Consider the following 14,390-nt stretch of genomic DNA (forward strand, 5'->3'; position numbering starts at 1 on the left):
TCACATACACAAACTTATGCCTATTACAACATCTATTGCTTGCAGAGTTTAATGATTTTTTTTTTGCCCAGTAAATCAGTCTGATTGAATCTTCTTTTAATCCTCAAAGTTCTGTTTGCTCTTGCCAAGGCATCCTATTATCAAATCTCTTATGCTGACCTGGTCCAAAGTCCATCATCTGTCTTGTTTCCCAGTATCTCAACAATCCTACGTAAAACTTCAACACTTTTTCAGCCTGTAAAAGAATTTCTTTCCACTGGTAGTCTAAAGTTTCTGAATCACTGGCAAAGAGATTATAGTTCTGTGTGCAGGGAGACATGCAAATGCTACCACTCTATGGAAAAGAAGAGACTGCTTCTAACCTCTGCCTTCTTTCACTAGCTTTTGAATACCTTCCTTTCCTAATGAGTATTTCCTCCTTTCTTCTTCTTCTATGTGTTCTCATTTTGTTTCCCTATGTGAATGGTCTGTGAACTCTTCAACATTCTTCACTTTGCAGCAGACTCATTTTTCCTCCTTACAGTGCACCAGGACTTTCTGTTCTCCCTTTCCTAGGGAGTGCTATTGCCATTATGAACTTTTGCCTGTATTTCTGTGATAAATGACCAAGCACATCCTTGCCATCCATCCATCCATTTTGTATGGAGTACCATAATTTTCTACCTCACAAGGCTCTTCTAAGGCTCAATTAGTTCCCACTGATAGAGTAGTGGGTGATACTGGACTGAAAAATGTTTGGCACTTGCAGAGTATTCCTATTTGCAGTGGAGCATCATCATCACTTCAATGCTTTTTCCTTATCACAGTCTCTCATAAAGGATTACCTTAGAGGACGAAAAGGGCTGTGTTTTCTGATGTCCTCTGTAACTTTCAAACATTGCTCACAGCTATCCTTGTCTCTTCTGGATCTGCAATTCTTACCAAGATTTTCTAGTTTATGTATTGGAATCAGTGATTTTTCAGAATTAAATGTAATGTTGATAGTTGGATACCAACTTGCACAGCTGGGGAGATGTCAGGTATTCATATTTCAGGAAGCAAAATAGATGGTGTTAAGGCAAACTGGGCAGCTGTAAATGCATTGGGTTCTGTTGTCCCAGAGCATTATAGCTGTGTTAATTGTCTTTCATTTGTGAAGTTTTGAATTGATGACTATAAAAGGAAATTCAGACCTGTTGCTCTTGTATTGAGAGTCTGGAAGTGGCAGTTCAGATCACAGGGCAGCATCTTCCACATTTATGTTTTTCATGTGTTTTCCAAGTTTGGAAGCCCACATTTCAGTCATTACAATTGGCCTGAATTTCAGAAGTACTCCTTACTGCAGCTGTAAATATCAGCCCCTGCATTTCTCTTCTACCTTTAAAATGTCTTGTGTGAGCCAGATTCACCATTTGTGTTTAGAAACTTTATAACTGAATCCTGGTTTCTCTGATGTCAAAAGGAGTTTGAGAGCTTTAGTAGTCCAGGATTTTTCTCTCTGCAGCAAGCATCAACTTTAATTTGTGTTTTGAGAGAATCATTTTCTTAGCTGCAGGACTGCTTTGTGTTGGAATCACCTTTTCTGCAAGAGAAATACCATTTGCAATCCGAAGATGTGTCCACAGAGTGAAAACTTAGTACTGAGCTTTTAGGAGATCTATTTCAGTTGCTCTTCTTTCCCAAGCCATAAATACTTGCTTTACCCCGTCAGCTCCAGGAAGGTTGGGATTAGGTTGGCTTGCTGAATCGCTGATTTTGATTCCAAGCTTGGTTCGAGTGGACTGTTCAATTAAAAAAAAAAAAAAACAAAATCAAATGTCTCAGTATTTTTCACCGTGAGCTCCGAGCGTTCGGCGCTCCGAGCGCCGGGTTCCTCTGCAGTAGCGGCCTTTGCCCGCGCAGCGGCGCTGTTGTGCAGCGCGTTGTCCCGGTGCGGGCGCCTTCGTTCCTTCGTTATTTATTTTATTCCTTCGTTCCTTCGTGGTTTTATTCCTTCGTTCCTTCGTTATTTTATTCCTTCGTTCCTTCGTTGTTTTATTCCTTCGTTCCTTCGTTGTTTTATTCCTTCGTTCCTTCGTTATTTTATTCCTTCGTTCCTTCGTTCCCTCGTTCCCTATTTTCCTGCGGCAGGCATGTTCGCGTTACGGGATGTGCTCCGTTAGGCAGCGCTCTGGCTGCTGTCTATGGATGAGCCTCTCCTGCCCGTGCTGTGTAACTATCGCTCCCTGAGGGAACACGGCCTTACGGGGTAGGAGCAAATTTGGTGATTATAAATCTTATCTTCGTCTGGTTCACCCTACATGGATGGACACGGGATTCATCTCTTCAGCTCTACACGTGCAACACAAGTGTTTGACACAGCTGCGCATCAAACTGGAGAATTTTACAGGGAAAAGCTTCTAGTTTGCTTGTTCAGGAGAGAACTTGAGACGATGAGTTTAGGGTTTGTAAATTAGTGTCATCTGCTTGTTTTAATAAAAACTAAACAGAAGAAGTACAGACTATCTGTTTAGATGTTTAGCTGCTGATAAAATTCAGTAAGTGCACTGAAGCTGCAGGGGCATGTCAGATCTTGGGAGCCGTGCTGGAGCTGCCTTGGCCTGCTGCTGCAACTTTTTGGATATCAACGAGTGTAGGGCAGCATCAGACACAAGGGCTTGGGGGAGCCTTGTTATGATCTGGTTTAACTGCTGATTTCAGCATGTGTGATGTTACAAATAGCTCATCTTGGAAGACTGATAGGAAGATTATGAAAAATGGCATTGCAGTTTCAAGTGATACACAATTGTGCCAGGATAGTGGGAATATATGGCTTCACTGCACTGTTGAATCACTCCTAGGATTAAAACCACTGGCCCCAAATAGCATGATGCTCTTCAAAGGTCATGATGGAGGCAAGGCATGTGACTAACAATAATCACAGTAGCCTGTATGCAGCAACACCACCACTTAAGATTGATGAGCATTTTATTTAGAGCAAGATAATTTTCATTTCCTTTATCCTTGGATCCTTTAGAATTTGTGTGCATAAACTTCCTGCAGAAATAGTAGGTACTCTTACCTTCAGTGGAGAGTGGGAACCTAGTGTCATTACCTGATTCCAGAACCTGGGGCTTAAAAAACCCTAATACCTAATGTTGCAAGCATATTGAGGAAAAAAAAAAAAAAAAGAAAACTGCCAGTACAATGTTAAAATGTTAATACAAAGCCCACAAATAACCAAACTGCTGAGCTCCCAAATCTCACAGGTGCATCCTGTCTGTTAAACATGGGATATACTTAATATGGTTTTGTGTATTGACACATGATCAACTTGTGCTATAATACAAAGCTATTTCAGCATAATATATTTTATGAACTTGCCAGTGTATCTTAAAATTTAAACTGTACCAGATGAAAGGCTTTCAAAACACATTTGTTTCATTTGCCTATCTGGCTAAAATGAGAAGGTGGCAAGCTGGCAGAGAGCTTCTTAATGGTAGTGAGATATCCTTAAAACTGTTGATTTTCTTTCACTTACTTAATACCTCAACTGTATTAATTATTTTGTTTTTTAACATCAGTGGATTTGATTTTAGTGAGGTAACTCCTATGTTCTTTACAGGTGATGGACTATAACATCAACCTGGGAAAACATCTTCTTCCCTTGGTGGTGCAGGTGTTGAAATACTGCACTTGTCCTCAGCTAAGGCATTACTTTCAGCAGCCTCCTCGCTGCTCCCTCTGGTCCCTCAAGCCTCACATTCGGCAGATGTGGTTAAAGGCTTTGCTTGTTATTCTGTATAAGGTGAGTAATCTTAACAAGACACTGTCCACATAAAAATTTTCACTTCAATTTGAAATTTATTACAGGGAACACCTAAATGTATGGCAAGTGAATGGAACTCTAAAGGACATTTTTCTTTGATATACTTACTCACTGCATTTAATGTCAGTGTCTGAAATAGTTAGGATTTAGTTTGTGCTACTGACTTCGTCTGTGCTTCTTCCATCTTTATTGTTTTTCAAGTGTTTGCCAGAGAAAGGAAAATATGGATATCAAAATAGGAAAATTATGCATGAAATTCCGGTGAGGAGTATTTTGAGTGACTTAGAATTAGTTTTAACAAAACAGTAGTGACTTTAAATGGAAGAATGTGTCAGTTTAGCAGTTTGTATTCTGCAGTTGAGTGATGCTTGTTAGGAAATGCTGTTAAAATGTAATGCACTTATGCACTGAAATGGAGCTGTGAATACTTTTAATATGCCTAACAAATTTCTGTAGGGCATACAAAGAAGTGCAGACACTAAATGTTACTAATATGGACTTTTAATATTTTATTAAAATAATTCTTTGTAGAAAACTGACAAGAGTCATACTTCTCATGAGGTATTTGGAAATGTATAATAAAGGAAAGGCAAGGGGTATCCAGCTGATAATATTATTGTCATTTTTCTGTTTCACTTCCTAAATGTTTATTCAAGGAGAAAAGTTAGTTTTTAAGCTGAAGTTTTTCTCTTTTGCTGAACAGTACCCCTACAGAGACTGTGAAATCAGCAAGATTGTACTTCACCTAATCCACATCACAGTCAATACCCTCAACGCTCAGTATCACAGCTGCAAGCCCCATGCAACTGCTGGTCCTTTGTATAGTGACAACAGTAACATAAGCCGATACAGTGAAAAGGAGAAAGGTACTTTTAACACTCTGGTTTGTATGAGAGTCATTGATTTAATTCACTAAGTCTTGCAGATGTTGCAGAATGGTAAATATGGTCTGACCTTTAGAACGTAATACTTGTAATTGAGTCTGAAGTGGGACTTACCTGGCCAGGATTGCCATGTATAGTAAAAGCTGCTCTGTAGGCTGAGCATAGCACAGTGGTCTCGCATCTCTCAGGGGAGTGTGTCTTAGACATAATGGTTCAGTCACCATGCCTGGATAGTTCTTGGCCTTTCCTATGGCAGTGCTAGCTGATCCTACATCACAAAAGGTGTGCAACCAGCGTGACACCACATTCTGATTTAACTTTGTAATAACACGAAATAGTAGCAAATATTTATACTGAAAAGAGAAGACTGAATTCAGTCTGTAGTTTGCTTTTCTCTTCAAATGAGCTGAAGTTGACAAGGTAAATGCAAGTGTGTAGGTGGATGTCTAAAGGTATAAGAATGGTTCAATACTTTGTGTCTGATTGTGAGCTCTGTATGTGCTTGCTAGGGGTAGCAGAGGTACTGTGATGATGTGAACTGGTGTAAGTTTGGGGCTTCAAATGCCATGGTGTCACTGAATGTAATTCCTTAGGTTTGCAAAATTAGGTACATAGTAACTGTTAATGATTAGCATGTTCTTTTGACATTCTATAGCCTTCTTTCAGCTATTTTGCCTTTTAGCTGCTTATTTGCTGTTTACATATTCCTTCTCAAGTAGTCTTCATGGTATGCAGAAAACTCTTCTGAAGAAAAATCCAAGAAACTTTTGTTTTCATGTCAGTACCTTTTCCTATCTTGCTGTTTGTTGCTTGTGAAAAGCTGTACAGCAAAACAAGAGCACAATATTTTGTTTACCTGAAATGTTACTCTGCTCTAGAAAATTAAAGCAAACTTAATGTGGATTTAAACTACATATTGCATAACCTCACTCAGCTGGACATTTTGTATTGTTAGTGGAGGGCTAAGAGATAACTGTGGCCTTACTATGAATTTTGTTTGTGTTTTGAGACAAGTTAATGACTTAATTCATAATGACTTACTAATGCATTATAGAGTGCATTACTTTCTGGATTGATTCTGAGACCTTTTAAAGACAAATTGAGATGCCCAAGTATCCAGCTTGTCCAATACTGGTTCTGTGGGTGGCCTTGTGTCTCACTTCAGCATTGTTTCCTTGTGTTTACAGTGAGGAGAATAATATTTACTTGCTTTCCAAAGCTATTGTGAAGGGCTTTGGGCTGCACAGAGGTAAAGGACCATAAATGGGCAAATTTTTCTCTGTAAATACTGACTTAACAAGGGGGCTTGTTCTCCTCCTTTGTGGAAGAGCTGGAGAAAAAGGAGGATATAGAAAAGTTTTCTTTCACCTGCAAAAAGCAGTGAATACAATTCCCTGGGGAAATTATATTTTCAAATACAATTTGAGAAGTTGGAAAGTTGAAGCCTTTCCCACCTTTTCTAAAGAGACTTGTTTAATCACTGGTCAGGTAGTGTGTGTGTTGCTGTCATCATCAGAGGTGGTGTTTAGATAGTGAACAGATGAGGATTTTGGTGTCAGGGAGCAAGAATTCATATGCTGAAGATGGATTTCCCCAGTATTGAGTTTTTTCATAATTTTTCTGCCAAACTTGGTTGTGGGGATCAAGTATACAGACTGCTCTGAAACTGATGCTAAATGACAAAAAGTATTTGTTGGTAAGGGGAAGAAGAAGTTACACCTAGGACATGACATTAAAAATGATCTTCTAACTTATTAAAGCCAGTTGCTTTAGAAATTCTTAGTATAACCTTGACTGATTTTTCTGGATTCATCATTTCAATTAGGTATCTTGTCCCTTAGGTGGCAGTTTCATATATTCCCATATATTAGCAGCTTCCCAGCAATTTCAGAACTGAAGATATTTATGTCTCATTTAAGTCTTTAGTTTTTGTCCATTCTAGCTCTTTGACTGACTTGCCCCTTCGCTCCCAGACACCAAATGTGTTTCCTCTCCATATTTGCTTGCTACAATAAACAAGACCAACTTTGTTTTTCTTTTGAGTGCTCTGGTTCTTTTTATTGTCCCAGTTGTGTTTCTTATTTCCTTGGAGATGAATCACTGGATGCAGAATTACAGAATGATTCTACATGATAGATTTTTTATTTTTTTAAATTTGTTTTGTTTTTTTAATAGCTGTTTCATATAGATGATACAGTATTTTTTGGATGGATAAATAGATTTGGATCTTTCTTTCTCTTTTGCATTTTCAGCTGGCTGGTTTCAAATCAGGGCATAACGTTTTACTATTACTACTTAGATCAGTAATTTCATAATTCATACTCTTAGATCTTATTCTATTACTATTATCATTATCAGTTTCCCAACATTACCTATTTCTTCCTTTTTCACATTCTTACTTTACTGGCTTTTTCCTTACCTTGTAGTTCTTTCACTAATTTCCATCTTCTTCAATTTACCATTTCTCAGTGAGCACTACAGAAGTTGTTTACTCAAGTCAGCGTCCCAGTCTAGTGTATTTCTTTCATCTAAAGAATCTGTATTATTATTGATAGAGAAGATGATTGGTAGAGAACTTAGAATGGTAAAAGCTTTGTTATACTTTCGTTGCACTGTAACCCATTTTTCATTTCTTTCAGACCTTAACTTAAGGTGTAATAAGAATGACAAAGTTAAACCTGGGATACAAATTTTCTAGCAAACTTCATTTTTCAATTTAGCTGACACTAGCTGAGGTTTTGTTACATAGACAGCTTTTCATTCAAGAAATTGCATCTTCTTAAGAGTAATAATGTTTTTTTCTTTCTCCAGCAGAGGAGGACAGTGTTTTTGATGAATCTGATATTCATGATACACCAACTGGACCTTGCAATAAAGAGTCTCAAACTTTCTTTGCAAGACTGAAAAGAATTGGTGGCAGCAAAATGGTGAAATATCAACCAGTTGAGATGAATGCTCAGAGAAGTATGAATTACTTTGTTGGTATAAACTCATGCAGAAATACAATTTCCTACTCCTAGTTTGAAGCTACCAACTTTCTTTGTAGAGTTTGTTGCACTACCTAATATTAATATAACTACTCTGACTCTGAAGAATACTCATTTCCCTGAATGACTTATCTTTCAGGAATCTCAAAGTAGACACTCCAGAGTAAAAATACCTAAAATCAGCATTTAAAAAAAACCAAAAAACTTTAAGCTCTTCTGAATTAAAAGAAAACAAATAAGAGGATTTTTTTGAATTTTCTTCAACCGTTGGGCTGAAGACTTTTTACTTAAATTATTTTTTCAATCTGTTTCCCAAAAATTGATTTTGTTGATAAGGTGGGATTCTACAGTAAAAAAATTTGCTGTGGCAAATGTAATTGTTTTCCATTGGAAAAAGTGGGGTTTTCAAAAAGTAGGAAGTATTTTGATTTCAAATTTAGGTGTCTGGAATGAATAAAAGTTGAAGAGATTTTCGCTACCTGCCTGGCTTTGTTTCCCTTTTAGGTGTTTGCAGAGGGAGGGGAAGTGATTCTGACTAGGGCAAACACTAAAACTTCTATCACTTCTTTTTTCTGCACAGTGATTTGTATATGGAGTATTGAAACAGGTGGATATTTATGATTAGGAATATCCTATTTTATGAGAAAAATATATAATTCATAATAATAGCAACGATGATAATATTTGAAGATGTTCTCAATGCATGTGTTCACATAGCAAAGTACCAGTGCAGTGGCAGTGCCAGCAGTGCAGCTGTGCTCACTGCCCTCCTCCCCAGCCTGGATGCTGTGATAGCTGCTGGACCCTGCTGGGTTGTAGGATCACCAGGGAAAAATTCTGTGATCTCAGGCTTGTGCTGCAATATCCTCACTGCCAATACTAGCTTTGCTTCTTGAATCAGAAGCATCCATTTTAAGCTTGTTCTGCTGCAGTAAATAATAGGTGAACTACATGCAGCCAAGTATCTTTGGAAATTATATGCCTATGACACCTCCTTTCAATGCACAGGGTTAAATAGTCTATCTTCATGTACATCTGTCCAGGATGAGTAGATTTTGGACAGCATTTAGATAGACTCTACTATCCAAATAACAGGTTTTTGTTATTATTTGTTGTAAAATTCCATGTATTTTTGTTCTGAGTTTAAAACAAAATGTTGGCAATTTTGACTAATGCTGGGTTTGCATTTAAAATGTCAGTCATATTGAATTGTGATATAAAGATGAAGGTATCTGCCAAAAGTCTCCAACTGAGGTAGTATTAGCTTTTTCTGTTTTGATCAGGTGAAATAGAGCTGGCTGAATATAGAGAGACGGGGGCCTTACAAGACAGCATTCTACGCTGTGTGAGAGAAGAAAGCATTCAGAAAAAAAAACTGCGCTCTCTAAAACAAAAATCTCTTGATATAGGGAACGCAGACTCCCTGCTGTTCTCGTTAGACGAACACCGCAGGAAGTCCTGCATAGACCGCTGTGACTTAGAAAAGCCTCCTGTCCCTGCTGCTTACGCCACACACAGGCACAGTGACTATGGACGCTCTCGGCAGAATTCTTCTACTAAAGCTGAAAATATAGACACACAAGAAAGTCTTCCTCATACAGAGAGTTTCCAGGAATCCAAAAGACCTGTCATTCCAGAGGTTAGGCTAAATTGCATGGAAACCTATGAAGTGAAAGTGGATTCCCCAGTTAAAACTGCTGATCCCAAGGAAGATTTAGATCTGATAGATTTGTCCTCCGATTCAACATCAGGTCCTGAAAAACATTCAGTGCTCTCCACTTCAGATAGTGACTCTTTAGTCTTTGAACCACTTCCTCCCCTTAGAATAGTGGAGAGTGATGAAGAAGAGGAAACAACAAACCCGCTGAATGATGTCTCTGCCAAAACCGCTGTTTCATCTCCTTCCACTCCTATCAACGTGTCTGCACTCAGCCTCAGCACAACTCCGCTGGTGCAGTTCAGCATTGAAGATTGCTCCAAAGACTTTAGTTCTAAGGATACCAGCATCAACACTTCAGCAGCAATAGAAGAGGTCATTTCCATTTCTCCCAAAGATCAGAAGGACTCTTCAGAGTTAGTTAAGCCAGAAGAATTTCAGGACATGTCCTCTGGAAACTCACTAACTCTGAAACAGAAAAGAGACCTGCTGCAGAAATCATCTGCCCTTCCAGAAATGTCCCTTGATGATAACTCTGAGCTCAGTGTGGAGGAAATTAAACCTAGTGGAACAATTCCAAGCCCAAATGTAAAGACAGTCCTTATTAAAGTCCCTGAAGATTCTGAAAAGCAAACAGAAAGTGATAAACTTGATACCAATACAGAGTCTGACACTGAACAAAACACAGAGCAGAAGCAAGAAGGGGAAACCGAGGAGTCAGAATTTAAGATTCAGATTGTTCCTCGCCAGAGGAAGCAGAGGAAGATTGCTGTGAGTGCTATTCAGAGAGAATACCTGGACATTTCCTTTAACATCCTTGACAAGCTGGGAGAGCAGAAGGAGGCAGGTGAGCACAGTCACCCACTCAAAAGGCTTATTTTTGTGTGAAGGCTTTAGTAACAGACCTGTGTAAGGAGATGTGTGTATTTATAGTGAGATGTGGGTTCTTATAGCATCTGATGTGCTAGCTGAGTGCTTTCAGGTGTTTGTTTCTCACAAGGAATGTGCTAATCATTTAATGTGTAAAGGACCCATTTGAAGAGGAAGCAGACATCTGTGACAAAAATACTCATTCTGATATCCAAGTTAGGGAATGAAACTCCCTGTCCTCCTTATGCTGGGAGTCAGAAAAATGGTCATACTTCTGTGCCTTTTATCCTCCTAATCTAGTCCATGCTACACTGTTTCTCATTTGGTGTAGTGATTTTTGGCCCTTATTTCTTTTGCCGGCATAAGGCAGTGGAAAGCAGAATGGATCACAAAGTACAAGAGTGAGCAGGTTGTGGACTTCCAAAGTAAGAGCACTTGGAATTAACCACAGTTTGCATTTACACACAGCCATACACGTATATTTTGTTTTTATACACTAAAACCTGTTGGTAACCTTCTTTGTACTGGGTACCCACAAGGTTTTCGTGGTCTCTGTTTGTTAAAGATTTAAAATTCAAAGATGAGCAATCCTCTGTGTACCCTAAGTTTTTTTTTTCCAGGTGATTTCAATGCAAAGTTTTGTTACCAAGTTTTTTTCAGGTGGAGAGAAAGTGAGTTTTACCTTTTCCTCAGATTCCAATTGGATCTATCAAGCAGTTTGCAAAAAGTATGCTGCTGCCTTTTTAATTTCTTGGCTATTTTTTTTCCTAGGATTTTTCAGTTACTAGAATTTTACCATGTTTTTTTAACATATTGATGAAAAAGGACAGAATCCTTCAGGCCCTAGTTCTTTGTTGCTGTTAAAGTGAGGAGGCATATTTATGCATTCCTGACCTCACTTTTTTCTTTATGTTTCAGAGGAAATCTCAGTATAAATTCTTCTTAGGATATTCCACTTCTACAAGGTGAAATTGCTCTGTGTAATCATATTTCCACTGTGCCCTTTGTTTTTTAGGCCTGTTGTCCCATTTATGGTTCTAATAAGCTGAAGAACTACTGGAGCTTTAGAAAAACTAAAGAGAGCTGAGTGCTTTTGAGCCTTTCATATAGAGAAGTGTGGCTTTGAAAGAACTGTGCAATTAGACTCAGTGCTTTTTTTGACCATTAAAAAGGGCCAGTTTTCACGCAGTAATGAACACTGTCACCCTTGATACTGCTTGGAAGGGCTGTTCCAGTTCTGCAACACCACGTGGAACCTTTTTAATGCAGAATTTTAAACTGTGAATCTTCAGGAAGAAATGCTAGGTCAACAGCCTCTTGAATGAAAACTGATGACATGTTGGAGTTAAGGCTTTTAAAAGATGCTAAGCTGTCACTTAAACTAGCTTTGAATTAGTGGTTTCTCTCTTATTTCCATGTTGGTGGTTCCAATAATCACTTGAGTGGGATCAATATCAAACTCTAGGTGCATTTATTAGTCATGAGCTCTAAAGACCATAGGCAGAAGTCTCCTTTAAAAAGTGATTTTAAGAAATAGATTCCCCATGCCCCTATAAATATTCTTATGACACACACACTGAATCCTTTCAAAACTTCTGGGAATGCCAGATGGTGAATGGATGACTGAAATGATGTGAAAAGGACATCTAGGGAGAAGGAAGATTAAAAACTTTGTTGATTTTAAATGCTGAGAGTTTAAGCACAATTTTCACATGCAGATCCTGCTGCCAAAGGACTTTCAACTCTGGAAATGCCAAGAGAGTCATCATCTGCACCAACCCTTGAAGCAGGTGTTCCAGAGACAAGTAGTCACTCTTCCATATCAAGTAAGTTTACCTCTGGTTTAATGATTAAAACCAAAGTTACTGTATTGTGCATCAGATGCACATAATGGGTGGTAAATTCCTTCTTCTAAGTTCCCTTGAGTCTTGGAATTACAGCTGTTTTGGATATCATTAGAACTGTTAAATCTCTGATGGTCAGCAGCATTTTAACAGTAGCTTAAGATTTTCTCTTGGGGCATGGCAAGTTTGGCAAATATGGTTTTCTTGAATTAAACTAGGTAGCAGCTAAAAGCAGTAATTAAGTAAAGCGAAATGTTTATTTTCCCCTGTGAGAAAGCATTGTCAACTGTCAGTGCACAGAAACAGAAGATGAGAGTCCACAGGGCTGTTACTATGGCCTTTGGTACATTTTTTACTGTACCTTAGGGAAAAAAAAAAATCTTTTGCTATTTTTATAAAATGCCTTGAATGCCACTTTCTCAGCTGCTTGCTGAACTGTGGTAACTCTTTGTCTGGGACTCCCATAACCATTTTAATTGAAAGTGAATGATGTTGTTTAAAGTAGACATGACAGATGGTTTAGCAGAGCACATGGAGATAAGATGTCCACTTATTAAGGTGGAGGTACTTTAGAACACTTAATAAAATTCAGAATGGTGTGTCCATCTAGGTGATACATCTGAAAGCCAGTGGGACAGAACTGTGGCTAGTAAAAAAGGGAGGGGAAATGACTTCCTTTGATACCAATGAACTGCTAGGTCAGCTCAACTGTCTTGCTGACCTTCAATTTCAGATTGCTACAGCAATATTAAATTTTAGTCTCAGAAATTAATTGTCTGCTGATTTGATTGGAAGGAGTGTCTGGCTTATTAAAGGAAGAATGTTATTTTAGACATGCCAGTTGTGTACCTCCCCAGCTTTCCCACAAGATTTTAGGTCATGTGCATCTCATAGAGCACATTTGTTGGCCACCTAATGATACAGATATCACTTACTAAAGCAGCTGAAGAGGTGCCAGTTAAGACCTATCTCTCTTGCTTTTAGCCCAGTGCTAGTGGTTCCTATAAATTCCAACATGGGAAACTGAGAATATTACCTGTATGATGTTGAACCTGCATTCCTATGTAAATATTTCTTTCCTTTTTCTGGAAACTTGCCTCAGTTTCAAACTGCAAGAAGGGATGTGAATTCTTCCATTGTGTCCCTTGTATATTTAGACTGAAATTATTTTAATCTTCTACTATGTATCTTTTCAGTACTTTGCCTAGAAGGCCCTGATCAGGCCTGTGAGCACAAGGCACTTCTGTAACACAAATAGGCAATAAAACCTGGCCACACAAAGCATACATCATTGACTGCAATGGGAAGATTTTGCCTTTGGACCTCTCTCTTTGAGTAGAGAATTCTACAGGATTGACCAGATCAGTAGATAACAAATGAAAAATGTTGCCAGCCACTGTATGAAGGTTACTGATCTTTTAATGTGCTTGTTAGGTTTCTTGCAAAAAAAACTGATAGAGGAAAACTTCCCCCCTGTCGTGGTCTAACCCCAGCCAGCATCCAAGCCCCAGGCAGCTGCTTGCTCACACTCCCACCAGCAGGACAGGGGAGAGAATGGGAAGGGTAAAACCTGAAAATCTCATGGGCTGAGAGAGTTTAATTTGGAAAGCGAAACCTGTGCATGCAAACAGAGCAAAACAAGGAATTAATTCACTGTCTCCCATGGGCAGGCAGGTTCAGCCATCTCCACTAGAGCAGACCCCATCACAAGTGATGGTGACTTATGAAGATAAAATCTGTCATTGCAGATGTGTCCCCCCACCCTCCTTCTTTCACCTACTGTAGATACTGAATATGATGCCATATGGTCTGGAGTATCCCTTTGGTCACTTTGTCCCTGCTTGTCCCTGGCTATGTTTCCTCCCAGCCTTCCATGCACCCCCGGTGTGGCAGCATGGAAAGCAGAAAAGGCCTTGTTTCTGTGTAAACCCTGCTCAGCAGTAACAAAAACATCTCTTTATTATCAACCCTGTGTTCAGCATAAATCCAAAACAAAGCCCTGTACCAGCCACAGTGTCGAAAATTAACTACCCCAGCTGAAATCAGCACAGCTCCCTTTGCCACTAGTCAGTCTCAGACATGAAAAGTCACACGCTGGTCCACAGCAATCATCCTGGATCCAACACAGTTCAAAGGCTGGGAACTCTGACATTTTTTGCAGTTTAGGTTTTTTTTCCCTAGTTCTCTGGTGGTTTGGATTTTGGGTCAGGTTTGGTTGGTTTTTTTTTTTTTTTTTTTTTGGCTGTTTGGGTTTTATTTATTGTTTTTGTTTTACTTTTGACCCATAGCTTAGCATTATTTGAAGTCATTGCTGTCATTGAGAAATCAGGTAAATAATCCTGGAAATCCAAACCTGCTCAA

The 14,390-nt window shown here is 38.8% G+C and overlaps 1 protein-coding gene across 19 annotated transcripts in view; it reads left to right on the forward strand.

Annotated features, from left to right (window-relative positions):
• UNC79 (unc-79 subunit of NALCN channel complex) overlaps nt 1–14,390 on the forward strand; it is a 106,632-nt gene that overhangs the window by 49,433 nt on the left and 42,809 nt on the right. For 15 of the 19 annotated variants that reach the window (XM_085580653.1, XM_085580665.1, XM_021541307.4 and 12 more), the window contains 5 exons: nt 3,584–3,766; nt 4,491–4,653; nt 7,483–7,635; nt 8,942–10,162; nt 11,904–12,011. In XM_085580653.1, the coding sequence (XP_085436779.1) occupies nt 3,584–3,766; nt 4,491–4,653; nt 7,483–7,635; nt 8,942–10,162; nt 11,904–12,011 (1,828 nt within the window). The remainder of the gene's footprint in view (nt 1–3,583; nt 3,767–4,490; nt 4,654–7,482; nt 7,636–8,941; nt 10,163–11,903; nt 12,012–14,390) is intronic. The other 4 variants (XM_021541308.3, XM_085580649.1, XM_085580652.1 and 1 more) reach the window with 2 other exon arrangements.

Source organism: Lonchura striata, chromosome 5, assembly GCF_050655825.1.
Source record: "Lonchura striata isolate lonStrDom1 chromosome 5, ASM5065582v1, whole genome shotgun sequence".
NCBI classification, from domain to species: Eukaryota; Metazoa; Chordata; class Aves; order Passeriformes; family Estrildidae; genus Lonchura; species Lonchura striata.